Source organism: Chiloscyllium punctatum, chromosome 10 (genome assembly GCF_047496795.1).
Source record: "Chiloscyllium punctatum isolate Juve2018m chromosome 10, sChiPun1.3, whole genome shotgun sequence".
Classification (NCBI taxonomy): domain Eukaryota; kingdom Metazoa; phylum Chordata; class Chondrichthyes; order Orectolobiformes; family Hemiscylliidae; genus Chiloscyllium; species Chiloscyllium punctatum.
In genome coordinates, this window is record NC_092748.1 from 101869008 (window position 1) to 101889009 (window position 20002).

General features: G+C 41.1%; 1 protein-coding gene across 1 annotated transcript in view; it reads right to left on the reverse strand.

Moving 5' to 3' along the window:
* Positions 1–4387: 4387 nt before the first annotated feature.
* Positions 4388–20002, reverse strand: part of mrasa (muscle RAS oncogene homolog a) — a 65031-nt gene continuing 49416 nt past the window's right edge. The window contains exons 4-6 of the mRNA XM_072579895.1: positions 13604–13703; positions 10161–10240; positions 4388–7627 (exon numbers count right to left, since the gene is read on the reverse strand). Coding sequence (XP_072435996.1) covers positions 7531–7627; positions 10161–10240; positions 13604–13703 — 277 coding nt within the window. The 3' untranslated portion in view covers positions 4388–7530. The remainder of the gene's footprint in view (positions 7628–10160; positions 10241–13603; positions 13704–20002) is intronic.

Sequence of the window (20002 nt, forward strand, 5' to 3'; positions counted from 1 at the left end):
AACACACCACCCCTGTTGCGGCAGCAGAAATGCCTGTTTGTCCTCCTCACTAAAGAGTCCCCTGTCACAGTTGGATCTTAACATATCATGCTTAACAGCAAAGCCCGTAATGGTGCCAAAGACCTGGCTGCCGCTGCTATTTTCCACTGAGAGGTTATTCCTCCCCCCACCCCCCACCAACCTCAGCAGTATCCGAAACGGTATGTTTGAGAGGGCGATAGCCACAGGAGACTCCTGCATTACCTTCCAACCTCTCCTGGTAGTCACTCCTGACTGTACCTATGGTGTGACTACCTCCCTGCATGAATTCTTCCAAATTTGACCCATTCAGAGAGAGCCCAGGCCAACTCTATCCCTTTTTGAATCACTTTCTTTATGCATGCACCATGCATTAGAAATAACACACTTGTACCTTTTAAAAGAGGGATGTGCTGACAGAATTTAAACAATAATAATTAGTTTTTTTTTTAGAAACGTCTCTTTTAGAATGTAAACTGACTGACTAAAATAAATGAAACCATGCTCCTGCAAGACTTTTTGGATGTAATGCAGGAACACTGCCAATGAGCTAATGAGTTAATTATCCTGGACCTGTTGCACAAGAAAAATATGACCGTGTATGCCTTTTTTGTAAGGGCTCCTGAGAATTCCAGACAACAGGAGACATGAGGTTATTAGTCATGTTCAATGGTCTATTTAGACACATGAAGGAGGGGATGCATTCCATTCTGACACCACATTGGTGCATAGCGAGTTTGTGAACAAAGCTTTTCACTTCCTAACTGTCTTTCCTGAAGGGAATCGGAGACATTGAACCATCAACCTCACGATATGGCTTCAGCATTGTGCATTTTATTTTTTGTTTTATTTAAGCTGTAATGCATATCAACAATGTCACAAGAGAGGCACAGATTATTGATACTTTAGATCCAACATTGCTGAGTCAGTGGAGTGAAAGGAAATTTTTCTCCTTATTTAACTGTTCACTTCTCGTTATGTTCTACCTCCTTTTGGTCTAGTAACTACTAACTTGCATGTGAATCGATTCCATTCACATTTCTACACGATACAGGGCTGATGAAAATGGGCCAGACTGTCAGTATGTCAAGAGTGTGGACCTGGAAAAACACAGCAGCTCAGGCAGCATCCAAGGAACAGGACAATCGATGTTTCAGGCAAAAGCCCTTCATCAGGAATGAAGCTGTGAGAGCAGAGGGGGTGGAGAGATAACTGGGAGGGGGGGTGGGGCTGGGGGGAAGGCAGCTGAGAGTGCGATAGGTGGATGGAGGTGGGGGTACTCGCAGAGTGCTTCAGAGTAATTTACTGTATGCATTGCTCCTGATGCAGTCTTCCTTACATTGGGGAAACAGGATGCCTATTTGTGGAGCGCTTCAGAGAACGCCTCCGGGACATCCGCATCAACCAACCCCACCGCCCAGTGGCTAAACACTTCAACTCACCCTCCCACTCCGCCAAGGACATGCAGGTCCTGGGCCTCCTCCATCGCCACACCCTAACCACCCCACATCTGGAGGAAGAATGCCTCATCTTCTGCCTTGGGACACTCCAACCACACAGCATCAATCTGGATTTTACCAGTTTCCTCATTTCCCCACCCCCCCATTCCTTTTCCAGCACCATACTCTCGACTCTAATCTCCAGCATCTGTGCCCTCACTTTCGCCTGTTAGTATGTCAACTCAATTAACTATAATTTTAAAAGCAAACAGTAAACTATCTTGATAAACAAACACTAATTACCTTAACTAGCATTCCTGTTCTGGTAACGGATCCATGTTCTCAATGCAGCATGCTCTACTGAAATGAACTAGCATGCTCCCATTAACCTGAAAGAATTTAAGATTTTGCCTTAACTGATTCACTAACATACACAATTTTTAAAAAATCACATGATGCAATATATTTGCTAGTCGCCAGCTATTTCCTTTCAATATGAACACAAAAGGTACCTTAAGTGAGAAACTGTTTGAAAGTAAAACTGATTCTTGCATCACTCGCAAACAAACGTTTGCAGATGCGGGACAAAGCAGCAGACCAGAAGGAATTTCCTCCTTAATGTTGCTTGCACTTAGTGCTGAAGCTTAAGAAGGAATGGATTAACATAATTTAAGTGGGTCAATGGTACAATCAGAAGTGCTGCGGTTGTAATAGCAACCTGGCAACTATGACTGTGTTACCACCACTTGGTCCATTGTTTTAATTGTAGTTGAACCGAGAATCTGCAGCTGCACAGTTCTGTTACTCCAGAATCTGGTTTAGTTTCCCAAGTTATGTGTAATAGAGTAGCTGATGTGACAGAGTCAGGTGACAGCACTGGCACTTTGCCTGGAATAAAGCGGGCATAACTGGATAACAATGACAAGAGGGCAAACAAAAGGTTGAAGCCCCCACTGAGTAAGCTGGGTCCCAATATCTACTTCAAACAAAATGAATTGTTACTCGCACTCACTCAACAGTTGAATGAGGGCAGACCTGATAAATGCGATGAAAATGTCAACCATTTCCAGCCAGTCGATACTTGGTGCCAAAAAAAAACATAAGTTAAAAAAAAAGACCAATGGAGCTTCACCTTTTTTTAGGCACGAGGTTGTGGATGTCATCTCTGTGCCATCATGGAAAATAAGGGTGAAGCACCCCATTTTATTTTCCCAATTTTTATTCATGTACAGTAATCAAGTTATATAGCACGGAAATAGATCCTTTGGTCCACCTTGACCAGATAATCCTAAATAAATCTAGTCCCATTTGTCAGCATTCGATCAATATCCCTCTTAACTCTTCCCATTCAAATACCTATCTAGATGCATCTTAAACACTGTAATTCTACCAGCTTCCACCACATCCTCTGGCAGCTCATTCCATACACGCACCACACTCTACGTGGTAAAGTTGCCTTTCAGGTCTTTTTAAAATCTTTTCCCTCTCACATTAAACCTATGTCTTCCATGTTTGCACTCCTCCACCCTGGGAAAAAAAATATCTTGGCTTTTCACCCTAGCCATGCCCCTCATGATATTGTAAACATCTTTTATGATCACCCTTTGGCCTCCAACACTCCAGGGAAAAGTGCCCCAGTCTATTTAGCCTCTTCCTATATCTCAAACCCTCCAATCCAGGCAATATCTTTGTAAATCTTTTCTGAACCCTTTCATGTTTAACAATATCTTTCCTACAGCAGGGAGGCCAGAATTGAATGCTCAATTCCAAAGGTGCCTTCACCAATGTCTTGGACAGCTGCAATATGACCTTCCATTTCCTATACTCAATGCACTGACCAATGAAGGCAAGCGCACCAAAGACCTTTATCATTCTGCATACCGGCGACTCTACTTTCAAGGAACTATGCATCTGCACTCCTTAGTGTCTTTGTTGATATCAACTGCTAGAACTGGCTGATTGTTCCATGTTTGAGTTTTGAGTCTAATTTATTGTTGTCACATGTACTAAGATACAGTGAAAAGTGTTGTTCTGCATGCTAGAAGAGTAGATCATACCATTGAATGTACATCAGGGTAGCTGAACAGAGTGCAAAATACAATGAAACAATCATAGGTGTAGAGAGAGAGAGAGAGAGAGAGAGAAAGATAGAGATTAGAATTAACATTTGAGAGCTCTGGTCAAAAGTCTGACAACAGCAGGGAAGATGCTATTCTGGAATCTGTTTGTACATGTATTCAAACCTTTGTATCTTCTGCCTGATGGAAGAAAGTGGATGAGAGTATAACCGGGGTGGGATGGGTCTTTAATTATGTTGGTTGCTTTGTCAAGGCAATGGGCAGTACAGATGGATTCAATGGATAGCAGGCTGGTTTGCGTGATGGGGTGGGCTGCATTCACTAGTCTCTGTAGTTCCTTGCAGTCTTGGAAAAGCAAATGCCATACAATGCTGTGATGCATCCAGCTAGATGCTTTCTATGCTGCATCTATAAAAATTGGTGAGTCCTTGTGGACAGCTGAATTTCCTTAGTTTACCTTAGCCAAGGTAGAAACATTGTTGTGTTTCTTGACTATCCTGTCGATGCGGGTGGACCAGGACAGAGTTTTGATGATCAAAACAGAAGGCAACTACTTTGGATGTCACACAATCCATGGCCGATCATTATGTCCAAGTTGGTGTACAAAGGTATTTCTCCAAATCAGAGCAGCATTTACTCCCTTCTCAGATAAATATGAATGTTTCAGCCATTTTAACTCCAGCTTGTACCAACAGCAGAACTAAAGTCCATTCAGTTTAGACTGTTGGGCATGGTGTTATTTGGTTAAATTCCATCTCTTATCAAAATCCAGAAAATGTGAGAAATGAAAATTGGTTGTTACAGTCAACCCAGCTCTGCATGTGTAAATTTTACTCCACCAAATTTCACAGATTGCAGTTTTCCAGTTAGAATTTTATTAAAATATTACATCGCTTGTTCAAAACCTTTTTTCCTCATTTTTTTTTGCAATTAAGGTCACAGTATACGATTTACCACACAAAACCTCTAAGTCTCCAATTAACGAGAAGTACAGCCACAGATTCAGATGGCTGTTGTCTTGGTAACTGTTCAAGTTCACCTTACAAATGCCACACAACACCATGTTTAACCCTTAAAACATCACCAGTTTACTTGTCACTAGAACAACAGTCTGCTATGAGGAACAGTTATGGTAATGGAGGCAAAGAGTTGGAAATATGATCTGTGACGATTGCCACTAGTGTGGTACTCATAGGGTTAAGGTGCAGTCCAAAATTCCAAGCCCTTTTCTCCTCCCTGGTACCAAATACTGAAGGGATGTTGTCATCCCTTTATACTGTCGTGTAAACAATTTAATGAATGAATATAGATACCAAATTGCACTTTAAAGATACTGATGCTCTGAAGACAGCACTGTGTCACTTACTGAATTCACTGGTATATTGCAACCAACAACTAGCTGTTGCCAACAGTTTATGCGACTTGGTAACAAAGCAGTTACAAAATACAAGGAGAAGCTTGGTTGTAATCACACCATCTGCATTCCTACTAACTATAATACAGTGACTATTAACAATGATGTGCCACAACATAATGAGTTTTAATAAATTAATTTGGCATCAAAATGCCAACCGAGTTGAAGGATCCATTTCCCATATGAGCAAGACAACTTCACTGTGGCCCAACAACACTACTTAGCCCCAACTTCAGGATAGCATTGTGTAAACTACCATTCTATATTCTCGTGACAGTCATACTGTAGGTACCCTTGAGTGAGATTGCCAATGACTGCTATGTTGGTGGCGACTTTGTGCTGATGATTAGCCTGTTCAAACTTATTTCAATCAAAATCCTTTCAGACGATGCAAAGAGATCTTTCTCTTCTTTGTCGGAGCTGGATTTGAATTGCTGTAAGAGGTGAAAGGTCAGTAGGGTGGCAGCTTTGGCTCAGAGATTGCACTTTCACCTCACCATGTAGGTCACAGGTACATGACCTACTCCAGTGATCCGAACACCTAAGATCAGATGACCACACAGTGCATTACTGTGGGATTGTTATACTGTCAGCGTTGTCATTGTTTAAATGAATATTCAACATACACCCTTCATGGTTATTGTAAAAGATTCTGTGCATTACTTGAAAAGAAGATGGGTGCAAATTAGCTGTCATGTTTATTTCACAACAGTATCCACACTTCAAAATGCTTAATTGACAGAAGCACCTTGGCATGTTCCCCAGTTTTGCATTTCATGTCTGAACTGAGATTGGCAATTAATGGACAAGTCAGTTGTATAGCAATCAGTGTGCTCCTTTTGTACAAAGTACAGAGACAGTTATTAAGCCAAAAGTTAATTGAAAGCTATGTGGCACTAGCGTGAATTTTCCCACCTCCCAACTGGTAGAAACTATGTGTTTAATGGTGGAGACTGGAACTTAACCCATGTAAGAAACTAGGATGACAACATTTTGTAATTCTACAGTTGGTCAAGCTAGTTCAGTAGCAATTACCGGACTTCTCAACTGGATGTCAATGACTTCAAGGGCAAAAGTTGCCATTAGCAGGAGTCTTGTACAGCATAACATCAAGTGTAGTGTAATGCCCTAAGCTGCCAGTAGAGACATTTGTAATGGCAACTGAATATTCACTGAGATAGTTCAACTAATATTCATTGAGAAAGAAAAAACAAGCTATGGACCTAACATGTGCTACGAACTTCATAAAAGATGCTGAAAAGCTTCATAAGGCTAAGTCAACACTTCCCACTTAGATGTTACTGTAAAAATCATGTAGACAGGGAGGGAGTTGGCTTTTTCGAGGTGCATGTTGGTTGCCACAGTTTCCTGGCAGTTTTCAGACTTTCTGACTAACATTGGCTTCACATTGCAGCAACTGGAACAGAGCTTACCACACAATTAACAATTCCCCTCCCATCTGCGCAGTGACCACATTACGATGGATAATTCCAACTTGCTTGGTCTTCAGGAGCTCAACTCCAAGTGGTAAGGTAGACCCGCGCCTGAGTCCCACTGTTTCTTTTCTCTGTCAACTGAGAACTGCAAGCCTGGGGCACATTCACCAGGACAATGACTATTTTCAGTTTTGTTTGCTTTCTTGGGAAAGGGAATATTTCCTTCTTGCTCAATTACAACAACACGCTATCACACATCTGGTACCAGAAAATGGTGCCATTGATGCAAACACTTTCTCTAAACAAATCAAATCGCAGTGCAGTTTTAACAACTGAGAGACAGAGTATAAAATGGGTTTGAAACCCCCAAAAAAGTGCACATATTTTAAACAATTACAAAAAGTAACATCAAGTTAAAAGAACTGCTTCAAACCCTTTAGACTTCTGGGGAGAGTCCTTCCATTTCTGTGTGTTGAGACAAAATGCGGACCACAGGCAGCCACATCTGAAGGGGGCGAATAATGTGAATCTTTTCTTTATATTTCAAAAAACAGTTGTGGATGGGCTTAAGGAAGAGGGAAAACTGCAGTTAATAAATTTAAGGACGATGTTTGAAGCCATGTCCAGGAGGCAGCTGCAGATGGATTTAATTTCTCTCATCGACATTCCAATTCCAATCACCTTCCTTTCTCTAACAGACAGCTTTTTCCGACACTGCCCTGCAACTTAGAAACCGACATGAGGGGGTCATGTCGCTCGGTGAGCTTCGAGTCATAACAGCTCAGTGCAGCAGTTCAGTCTGGTACACAACTTAAAGTGAGAGGCAAGAATGATAGTTTTTCAAAAAAAAAGTCACTTCTCTGCCAAATCCGGTTTGAGTGGAGTTAGACCGAGGTGCCTTTGCGTTCCACAAGGCGACTTCAGTGTCTTCCGAGAGTGCAAACCTGTTCAGTGAAGGAGTGGGGGGTGGGGGTTTTGCCCCACACCCCTCTCCCCCTCCGTCCCACACATAACACTGCTACAGTTTACTGAGCACACAGTCCGAAAGATCCTTGTGTAGCACACAGGCGGTACATAACTTAGCATTAGGTTCAACGTTTCTATTGAATTGACCAATAGCAGCGTTCAAGAAGGCAAAGAAGCTGTCACATGACTGAGCACTGCAGTTTGTTAGAGCCAGTTGTCCTGTCTCCACGCCATTTTGTTTTCTTCTTTTTCTGGCTCTTCTCTGGTATTTGTTGCCTGTTTGTAATCAGAAACAACACATCTTTAATGAATGTCCTGGATTTGAAAATCCTTTCGCTATTCTCATATTTCAGGTCAATAGGCGAATTCTTACTGGGTAAAGAGATGGCAATGGCATGTCTCCTGGTCTTATTTATGACACAAAAGAAAGGATGATGTTTAACAAGTCAAATAGATAATTTGAGAGAAATTTCTTCGCAGAGAGTAGCTGACATTTGTACTTAACATGGTGTATTTGAAATGTAGCAAAGATACATTTACAAGGATGTTCAGGTAAAAAGACCAACAGAAGGATGCGCAAAGAGAGTTAAAGCAAGCAGGTGGAAAGGATCATGAAAAAAATCTTCAAATGGTTATTTGGTGTCACTGGCAAGTCCAGCTGTTCTTGTGCATCCTTGATTGCCCTTGAACTGACTGGCTTTCTTCACCCTTTTAGCTACTAGGCAATATGTGGCACAGCAGTTAGCACTGCTGCTTCACAGTGCCAGAGACCTGGGTTCAATTCCCACCTCAGGCGACTGTCTGTGTGGAGTTTGCACATTCTCCCCGTGTCTGCGTGGGTTTCCTCTGGGTGCTCCAGTTTCCTCCCACAGTCCAAAAATGTGCAGGTCGGGTGAATTGGCCATGCTAAATTGCCTGTAGTGTTACGTGAAGGGGTAAATGTAAGGGGGTGGGTTGCACTTTGGTGGGTCAGTGTGGACTTGTTGGCCCAAAGGGTCTGGTTCCACATGCTGTAAGTAATCTAATCTAATGTTGTTGCGGGTGTGGTGCTGGAAAAACACAGCAGGTCAGGCACCATCCGAGGAACAGGAGAATCGATGTTTCAGGCAAAAGCATTTCATCAGGAATGGGCTTTTGCCTGAAACATCAATGCTCCTGCTCCTTGGATGCTGCCTGACGTGTTGTGCTTTTCTAGCACCACACTCTCGACTCTAATCTCCAGCATCGGCAATCCTCACTTTCACCTAATATGTCGTTGTTGGTCTTTTTTGTTTGTACATGGTTTATCGGCTAGGCCAACATTTATTGCCAATCTGTGTATGTCCAAAGATAGCTAAGAGTCAACCATAATTCTGTGGGTCACTTCAAAAGCAGATAAGGATGAAAGATTTCCTTAACTAAAGGTCAATAGTGAATCAGATTGTTTTTTACAACAATTGACAGTGGTTATGTAGTTATCAATAGGCTCGCTTCTTATCAAATTTAAATTTGATCATCTGCCATGATTGGATTCAAACTGATCTCCTCCGAACATTAGCCTAGGGTTCTGGATTACTCGTCTTCTGACGTTATCACTGATTGGGACCACATGCAGGCCAGACCAGGAAAGGATTTCCTTCTCTAAAAGGACTTCAGTGAACAAGACAGGTTTTTACAACAATTAACATAGAACATTACAGCGCAGTACAGGCCCTTTGGCCCTTGATGTTGCGCCGACCTGTCATACCAATCTGCAAACCATCATATGAGTGGCATAGACTTGTCCAGTTGAAAGACCCTCACTCTGGGCTGTAAAATCCATGTAATAGGGTAAGCAGGGTACAACAGTGGATTTATTCTGTGCTTGATTCTCTATAATTTTTGAATTAGTCAAGTCAAATTATGAAAGCACTTATTATCATAGCAACAATGTATCCATAATACTAGCTTTTCCAAAAAAAAGAGCACACAGACATTATGGTAATCAAATGCTTTTACTTGCCAGTGGCCAGTGTTAGTAGACAACGCTTTCAGTTTATATAGGGTGTAACACTGTGAGGGGCTTTAGCAGAGCATTCACAAACCAAGGGGAGTGAATTTTAAGTAAGCGGCAAAGGTTTGAGGGCATACGAAGAGACATTTTTACAACCAGATGGTGGTGAGGACTTGAACCCACTGAAAAACCGAGGTAAAGGCAGAAACTCTCACCACGTTGAACAAGTATTTGCAGAGGTTTGACAGCAGGTACAGGTTGTTCTGTTATAATGCATGTTTCATTAATGTTAATTCCCTGTAATGTAATTGATGAATTGGGAATGCTGTTTCGACAGTGTGAGTTTTTAAAACGTGTGTTGGCTGTGACACGATTATATCGCCAACATTTTAAGCTCTGTTTCTAATGTGTGATTTTTCTATACTGTGGGGTTGCACAAGGATGCAACCATAGCGTTATAGAACTACCTGTATGGGCTTAAAGCAGATAGGTGGGGTATGCTGTCAACCAGCATGGACACATTGGGTCAAACAGTCTCTTCCTTCTGCTTCACAGACTTTAGGCTGAAAAATGTTTAAAAGAAACAAACGCCAAAAAGGAAACAGAAAATTGATTTTTTTTGGTTGAGTCCAGAGGAAAAGCATAAAAGTCTGAAGTTAATGCCAGCTTTCTCTCAATAGTTCTGTCAAATTTGAAAACACCATCCACACACTTACAGATGCTATCTTTTCACTTACACATTGAACTGTCTCTCTGCATTTGAAAGGTTCTGGCAAACGTCACTGGGTACAGAAAAGATGAAAATGACTCCAGATTGAACAACTTGCAAGAACTTACCTTATGACTCGAACAAGATCATGAAAGGCTTTGTCAACATTCAGAGGAGGATCCTTGGCACTGGTTTCTATGTAAGGTATCTTGAGAAAAATAAAATGTTTTATTTTAAATTAGTGGTGAGTAACAAAGCAAAAAAGGAATTTAAAGCCACATATCACGGTTTCTCAGTTGTCTGGAGTGGTGAGTCAAAAATTCAGAAGGAGGATAGTATTAACTTCATGGTTAATCTGCACACAAGCTGTCTGAAGCCATTCACGATCACTGGCAACATTCAAAATAGAAATTCTATTACAATTCAGTTCACGAGGAACATGGGCCCCCAACACAGAGCAACTCTCAAATTTGTCAAGACAACCCCCACCATAGTGGGGGTGGGCAATTTCCTGATCTGAAGTGGGTACTAATATGTGTTACTGGTCATTTTAGTAGCAACATTCCGATAGCTGCAGGAGGCAGTGCACATTTTGCTACATAAGGTAATCTACAAAAGAAAATGACTGCAGGCCAAAGGCAGTTTAACAGCACATTCCATCACAATTCTTTCCAGGAGAGTCTTGTGATTGCATCCTTGAAAGTTAAGGAGTCTGGGGAATGCAAAGCCAATTTACGGGGTTCAAGGAGGCTATTCAAGATTCAGGGATGACTATTTTGTAACTCCCTGAGCGAGTACATTGGAGAAAGTCAGGACTGCAGATGTTGGAGATCACAGTCAAAAAGTGTCGCTGGAAAAGCACAGGCGGTCAGGCAGCATGCAAGGAGCAGGAGAGTCGACGTTTCGAGCATAAACTCTTCATCAGGCTCTTCATGCTGAAAGAGATGACTAATGGAAAATTACAGAGATGGATGCCAAGAGGGTAAAAGAGAATGATGGTGTTCGACAACTGGAAATTGAATATTTCCACACAAATGGATTCAAGCACAACTTCTTCCCCTGCTCTTATCAGACATGGACCTCTTTAATGTTACTGTTGACCTCTCTCTGCAGCTTTAACACCATATTTTGCATTTTGCCTGTAACCCTGATGTACTCGTATAGTACAATCTGCCCGTGAAGCACACAAGACAACATTTTTCACTATACCTTGGTACATATGACAGTAATAAATCAAAACAAATCAATTCAACTCAAGATGGGAGGACCCTACTGAGAAAAGCACAAGGCAGTGAGGTGTGGAGAAATAGGCAGAGGACATTTCCTGAGACATATCACTTCTACTACCCTTAGCAGAACTTTCAGCTCCATTTTGCTGCACAAAATTCATTGTTGACATGATCATCATGGTGCTTGGTGTAAGTGGCAATTTTATGTGGAGAAACTGCTGTGGGTAATGGGAAAAGACAAAACACATAAGACACATTGTTAGAGCGAAGCCAGGAATATAATACTTTGTATGTAGGGCATGCTGTGTCTCGATCCGGAAGTGCTTGATTCTGACACTGTGCCTGAAATGGTGAAGGGCTCAAATTTTAAGTGTCATTCTTCACATTGGCAAGTGCACAGATTCATTGAAAGCAAAGAGGCAATGTATTTTTCTTACACATGAAGCAGCGACTCTGTATAGATTGGGATACCTAAGGGATTAGAATATTGCTGCTTACTATTCATGCATGCAATTAGCGAAATAAACAAGAAAGCTGGCTAAATTTAGTCAAGTGCAAACTTTGGTGACCACAAAATGGATTTTGCATTCAGCGAGGGAGGAGGAGTGCAAGTGAAAGCACTGAGCGAGGCAGCTAAAAATAGCATGGTGCTGAAATAAATTGGTGGCCATAGCAACAATGATACTTTGATATGACGAAACTTGCATGAAACTCACACACAGGAGAAACTGAATCTATTGCACAGCAATAATTAAGTGATCCTTTGTTCAGTAAGTTAGAACCGTGAGTGGGTGGATCATTTCGATGATGACGAAGGTGCCAATGTTCTAAGTTCACCCTATTTCTAGCTGTGGGGCAGACTCGGAAAAGCGATGGCAAACACTCAAACACTGTACAGCTTAAGCAGTGATCTGAAAAATCACCAATTACATTGTCAGTGGATCTTCCCCACTGCTGGCAAGACATGGTTTTCACCTGAACAGGCGGCTTTAGGGCTCAGTTGGCCTAAAAATTCACAACTAAATGGCAACACTGCTTACGTTTGCAGCTGCTGGTGCTTTAGGTTCAAAGGTGTGGACCAACATTGGTGTTTCAAAGATATGTATGTAGCTACACTTAGGAATAAGTGCTGCTTCTGAAATCGGTATTGCAACAGTAACTTAAACATCCCCAGATGCTCCATAGTACCAATACAAACAAAAAGACCAACCATACAAATAGATTAGATTCCCTACAGTGTGGAAACAGGCCCTTCGGCCCAACTAGTTCACATCGACCCTCTGCAGGGTAACCCACCCAGAACCATTTCCCTCTGACTAATGTACCAAACACTATGGGGCAACTTAGCGTGGTCAATTCACCTGATCGGCATATCTTCTGGGCTGTGGGAGAAAACTGGAACACCCAGAAGAAACTCACGCAGGCAAAGGGAGAATGTGCAATCTCCATACAGACAGTTATCCGAGGCTGGAATCGAAACTGGAACCCTGGTGCTGTGAGGCAGCAGTGCTAACCACTGAGCCACCGTACCACCCCAAATAACAAGCTGTTAGACTACCCAAAGCTTGATTAAAGAGGGAAGTTGTAAAAGGAGTGTCTGTGTTTAGCAAGGAAAGCAGAGAGACATAGATGTAGCAGTGGTTTTCCAGAGCTTGGATCCTAAGTGGCTGAAGGCACAGCCCCCAGTGGTGAAGCAAATAAACTGGAGGATGCTCTATAAGACTGAAAGTAGATGGGCACTGATATCTTGGAAGGTCGTGTCACTGGAGGAGATTGCAGAGACAACAGGGAGAGAGGTCATATGGTGTCTGAAAACAAGGATGATGAATTGAAAATCTAGCTACTGTTTGATCAGGAGTCAAGGGAGAGGCGGGAGTACAGAGATGATGGTGAACATTACCTGGTGAGAATTATGACACAAGCAACAATGCTTTGGGTTAATTTAATTTAGCAGAGATTGGAATGCAGAAGACCAGCCATGAGATCTTGCAACAGTCACATTTGTAGAAATGAATTAGAATTTCAGCATCTGATCACCGAGGAACAGGCAAAGTCTCTATCTTCTGTTACTTTCTACCATTATATCCAATGCAAGTTAAATGGTGGAGTGCTAATCTATCATGCAAAGTGTCAAGAGCTCTCTCTCCTTTTAATAACTGCTTAAAAAACGTTAGAAGGTTTGGGCTGGAAAATATATCACTTGGGCTTCATGAGCAAAATGACCTCTCATGCAAAATGGAATGTCACTGATTTGTTACCAATAAAACACTAACTTGACAGTTTTTAATCAAGTTAGGAAGAATTCAGAAATGAAGCTCCCTTTGATAAACTGCAATACTTACATTGTACTTAGCAGCCATTTCTCGCCCTTGTTCACTTGTGACTTTTCGCAAATGCATTAGATCAACCTTATTGGCGACCAGAATCATGGGGAAAGATTCTCTGTAATCATAAAACAAAGACAGAGATTAAATCAAAGCAGCAACAATATTTCCTTGATGAATTTTGGAAAGAAGGAAGAGTCACAAAGAAACAAACTGACTTCCACTGATCACAAGCAGAAAGCATCAAACTATCCAAAACAAGGTGAGGGAAAAAAATACTCAGGTAAAACTCATTCTGGGATCTCAATCCACTTTAATTGATGAAACAGTTTCAGCACTGCTTCCAAACAATAGCTGGATTCATAAATTTACCACGTGCAGTCCTACAGAGTCGTACACACCAGGAGGGTGATCAGTGTTAAAGCAGTACCGCTGGGTGCTACTGTTGGAGTCATGATTGTTTTTTCCTTCTGTCAGTTAGAAATGACTGCTGGAAGTCCTGCTGTTTAATGATCCAGGCTTGAAGTTGGCTGTTTGGAAAATGGGTGAGAACATGATCTTGGCTGACCATTAATATCAATTGGGAGGTAGCGAGGACCGTAGATGCTGGAGAGTCAGAGTCGACAGAGTGTGGCGCTGGAAAAAGCACAACAGGTCAGAAGGCATTTGAAGAGCAGGAGAGTTGACTCATGAGTCCTGATGAAGAATCCTGCCTGAAACATCAACTTTCCAGCTCCTCAGATGCTGCCCGACCTGCTGTGCTTTTTCTAGCGCCACACTCTATCAATACCATTTTAACCTGCAAATTTTCTCTTCCATTCTTAAGCCAATAATGGATATGCAAGAATATCCAATGAGGCACCAGAACACCACACCTGGATCCATAATAAGCACCAGGCTCAGCATGAGGGAGAAGAAGGGCAACAATCAATAATGTGCCTATCAAAAAAACCATCCAATTCCACAGCAATATCCTGCTGGAAAACATAGGATTGTATAAAACAGACAGACAAACAAACAAACAGTCAGTCATTCATTTTTAATTATCGGAACAAACTTTCTACTTGGATGGGAGACAACGAATTATTGATTAGTGTGTAAGATATGGCAAGTTAAACAGTATATGTTCTCAAAAGGGGTATTTTGTCCTTCAAACTAAAACCAAAAAGCTAAATTGAATGCCATTTCCAATTAATCTGCCCAGCCTTTTTTAAACCTTGCATTGGATTTCTTTTACTGGCAAAATCCAGGAAATATATTGAGTTCCATTTTTTATTGCCGTACTCTGTTACCACACTGTCAGGGTGCATTTATCTTGTGAGAAACTGCTGGTCAAACAGAATTCATATCCCCGGGACTGATGACATGAACGCCAAAGCACTTCTGCAGTGCTCCCAAATTATCAAAGCAATTTAGTCAGTTGTGAAATCATGCTTCATCAAAGCAAGCAAATCCTTACAAACTGCTGACATCATCGAACACAAAGATGAGCAGGCAGAAGCTCGAGCTGGTTAACACTCTGCTTCTCACTGATGCCACCAGCTGCGTTACAAAGAACCATGCCCTACTGGTTACCAACATAATTTACACCAAATTGAAATGAATAGCTTTAATGTATCCTTTGGTTTTCACCGAAAATTTTAATTGTATTTGTGCCTTCAATTAGTTTCAGAATTTCTCTTCACTCTCCTCTTCACCTGAAGTTGCATGAAATGTGGTACATTCCTCATCTTAAAAATAAAATACGGATATGCTGGAAATCTGAAACAAACACAGAGAATGCTGGAGAAACTCAGCAAGAATGGCAGTATCTGTGGAGAAAGAAAGATTTGATGCTTTGAGTCTGGTATTTCTCTTCTTCATATCATTCCTTATCTTGCTCAATGTGCAATCTTGGACAAATGAGTGCTGTCTATTTGATCATGTGGAACATCACAGTCAAGTTTATCCTACTCCATTGTGAACAGTGTTAGCTCAGTTCACTTGATTGTAACACTTCCGTTGACTGGACAGGTTAGGACAGGAAAAACAAAGAAACAAAGATTTGGAGAGTTGCAAATCTTTGGAATTCTAGACCTGAGAGAGCATGAGATGGTCAGTTGTTGAGTATATTCAAGATAAAATGTTTTGTACTCTAAAGAGACAGAAGAGATATGGTTCAAGAGCAGAGAAGTGGACTGAGGTTGAACATCAGCCATGATCCAACTGAGTGTTAGAACAAGTTAGACAGACATTTTCTTTACTCCTGCACCTGGTTCTTAAATTATTTTTTTTGAATTCTTCCATGGAAGGCTGAGATTGAAACACAATGAGTAATTATTAACTGCCAGCTCAGCACAGTTCGAACATTAAACATGCAACCTTTCAGGTGGGTATAATTTAATGTCACATCAGGGTATTTATTCATTGACCCATCAGATTAGTGGGGACTCACTGGATGGGTTCTGGGCAGATGTGGTATCTGAAGAACAAACAAACTTGCAGTTACACAAAGAGCTCTTCACAACTTACACAATATGGCAAAATTCTAAATGATCAATAAAATACAAATGAAGTGTTGTTCCTGTAGCAGATGCCTTGTGCACAGCAGGTAGCTGTGGTATTTGCCATTGCCACTTCATGTTATCTACACCTCTGCCTGTATTTTGCACAGAGTAAGAGTTGTTTGAGGTAGCTTGCTGCCACTAGTCTTTGTCTTTGGTCTGCTACTTCTCAATGGTAGATGTTTGACAATGGTAAAGATTAAAACCTTCTGTTCAGGTGAATCTAAACAGGACAGACACTTGTATCAGTTAACAAGGCAGATCATTGTATGATAACAAGAAGTGCAACACGCATTACCATCAGGCATAATTATTGGACTCTCGCAACTGTACAGAATACATCTGTGCCTTATGAAGACTACACAAAACACAACTGCATCTATCCAAAAATTGTGAGACATCAGATTGGGTGCAGCTAATGCAACTTCAAGATTAATTCATTCAGAACTATTAGTAGCATATATGTACAACACTGCCTACAAGTGTCAAATGACCGGATAATCTGTTTTTGTGATGTTGGTTAAGGAGTAAACAATGGTTTACATGATCTTTTAGGTTCACCCGAGAAGGTAAGTTTGTCTAAAATAATATGAAATAAAACCAGTTCTGAAGAAGAGTCACTGGACTCGAAGCATTAACTCTGTTGACTCTGTACAGATGCTGCCTGACCTGTGTTTCTCCAGCAATTACCATTTTTATTGAAGCTGGACAGAACCTCAGTTTAATGTTTGCCTGAAAGTAAGCACCTCACAACTGTGTAGCACCCCTTTGGTACTGCATTGAAGCTCCAGCCTCAATCATATCAAGTTGATTTCGGATGAATTGCAGTTGTAACTGCATTTCAATCTCCACCTATCACGGAATAATTCACAGAATCCTTGCAGTGTAGAAACAGGCCATTCAGCCCATCAAATCTACACTAGCTTTCCAAATGAACATTGACTTAGAATGGTACTTTTACTCCAGTAACCACAACCATAGTTTCTATCCAAAACTCTAATGCCTTCTGAAATGCTTTAACTGAACTTGCCTTCACCACATTTCTAGGCGCATTTCAGACTATTAACTACTAACCCTGTGAAATAGCTTTTTTACACATCAATTTTCTTTGAAATACCTGCCCTCATTCTCCATCTTTCCATGACTGGCAACAGCATCTCCTCAAGAAAAAATGGCAGGGAACAGGAACAGGAGTAAAACATATGGCCTCTTAAACATGTTTTGCATTCTAGTAAGACGATGGCTGATTTCCTACCTCATTTTCAAGACTTTGGAATGGTGCTCAAACCCACAAGCCTGTGACTCAAAGCCAAAAGTCACAAAATCAAGTCTTTCACTTGACGCCATCTTTGGATTGACCACATTTCTCAGGAAAAGAAAGATCTGAGGGAGTTTTCTAGTATACTGCTGAAACAGCTAATTTTAGTAACACACAAGTGGAACTTAAAAACAACTTTATCAAAATTCGATTGCAATGTGTGTCAAGACTTGCTGGCATGTTGAGAGAATGATGTGAGCCGCTATAAATCTATACTTACAAGTCTTAAAATATACAGGGTCAAGAGAATGCAAGCTTGTACTTGTACCAAATTCCTACAAATACACAGCAAGCAAAAATACTTGATACTAAAAGGTGAAGAGGTTGTGAATGGTTTTAATTAACTTTGAGGTGATGAACTCCAGTCCTAAGAAATTTCTGAAACTCCATGAGGGATGTTGAAGGCAGAATGTTTTGAAAATAGATTTCTCCTGGAAACAAATCTGGGTGAGAAATCATATTCATGGTGAAAATGGAAACAAAACACATTGAGCAAACACATATTTGCGATGCTGAGGTCCTGATACTGGATCATCCAGATCTTGTCCCGATTGATGGAGTCATTGGCAGGGTCTGATCAGGAGGGTGAGCCTATGAGAGTGTAACAAGTCAGGGAGCCAGCCCTGATTTGCCAAAAAAGAACAGAGCTGATCAAAATCGTTCCTCTCAAATAACCAAGATCCTAGACTGGACAAAAAAGCTTTTACAAAGCATCTGCTAATGGTAACAAATGCTGAGAATCTCAGCAACTCTGGCAGCATCTGTGGAGTGATGTATGATTTTGCAAGTGTCCAATATGACTGCTGCACTTAATCAGGGCACAACATTAAAGTTTTCTAAGAAGACGAAGATTACATTAATTTTCTCATAATTAATCAAGGGTTCTCTGGATTATTAGCCTTGCAACAACATTGTGGAAGTGCCTTCATTGCAATTCAAGAAGAAAGCTTATCTTCTGCAACAAGGGCAGCAAGGGATCGGCAATAAAGGCTAGAATTGCCAGTCATCACCATATTCCAAAAATTGGGAAGGTTCTGCTCCTGTACCCATTTGCGTCTATTTCATTTAAACCTTTCATTCAAGATCCTGAAACCACATTGCAAATTCACAAGAATCAAGTTTCCAACAGTGACTTCACTTCAAAAGTAATTCACTTTCAATGAGCAACTGGACAGGTTGAGGCATGATATAGTGAGATATTACTCTTTATTTTACGTGCATACTGGAAGGACTAGTTACTTTATAATGTTGCAGGGTCAGATTCAACATACTCCTCACGTCCAATACTCAACTGGTGTCATCGTCCAATAGATGAGTTTAGACAAAGGAAAGAGACAGGAACAGGAATATTAGAAATCAGTCCATTTTGATTACTGATTGAAGATCCAGAGAGAAAACTTTTAATAAACTGGACATCATTCAGTAAAGTAGCAAAAGTTCTGCCCACTCCAGTTTTGGAATATAGACCTCCTCAGGAAGCTCAGCAGGAAGATCTGCTCATTCCCAGTTACTCTCAGGAAGTAATGGCGAGTCATGTTCTTTGGCTACACTCTGCGTGCAAAAGAGACTCCAGACAGCTGTTTGATAGAGAGCTACAGGGCTAGTAATCCACAGAAGATTAACACAAACCCCACTATGGAAGTTTCAGCATTTGAATTCAGAAAGAAAGAGGAGTAATGAAAAGCTGTTTAAAATAAACCCCAAATCTTTAAGATTGTCGTAAAAACCATTTGAGCTCATTAACGTCCTTTGAGGAAGGAAATGGCTGCCTCTTGCTCAGTCTGACCAGAACTGACTGCCAATTTGACTGGCTCTTTGCTGGCCTCTGCAATAGCCCAGAAATCCACTAACTGTATCAACATGCTGACAGCAGCAATTTATAGTGGCAGCTCTGAATAACAACTATTGATGGGTAATAATTACCATCTCTGACACATCTTGGGGATGTAAAAAACAAAATGTGCCTTGGTGGGGTTGCTTTTCCTTTGAAAAATGACTGGAGTCACGTGCAGAGATCAAAAACAAACCTCAAAATTAAATAAGCAAAAAGTTGCAGTTGACGTGGTTTGCATGGTCTTCATCAAAATCTTTGACAAGGTCCCATATGGAAGGCCAGCCCCAAAGACAAGAGCCCATGAGAACCAAGGCAAGTTCGTAAACTGGATCCAAAATTGGCTTGAAAATAGGAAGCAAAGATTGATGACGGAGGGATGTTTTTGCTATTGGAAGTCTGTGATCAGTACTTTATCATAGGGACCCTTGCGGTTTGTTACATACATTAATGACTTGGATGTGAATGTAAAGGTATAATTAGTGAGCTCGCAAATTGCAGAAAGATTGATGCTGTTGTTGGTAATGAGAAGGATGGTCTTAGGCTACAGTCTAATATTAATCAGCTGGTAAATTGGGCAGAGCCATGGCAGATAGCATTTGGTCCTTAAAAGTATGAGGTGATGCATTTTGGGATGTCTAATAATGGAAGGATATACACAATGAATGGAATGTCCCCAAGGAGTACTGAGGAATAAAGATCCATAGACCACAGCTAGAAAGGAT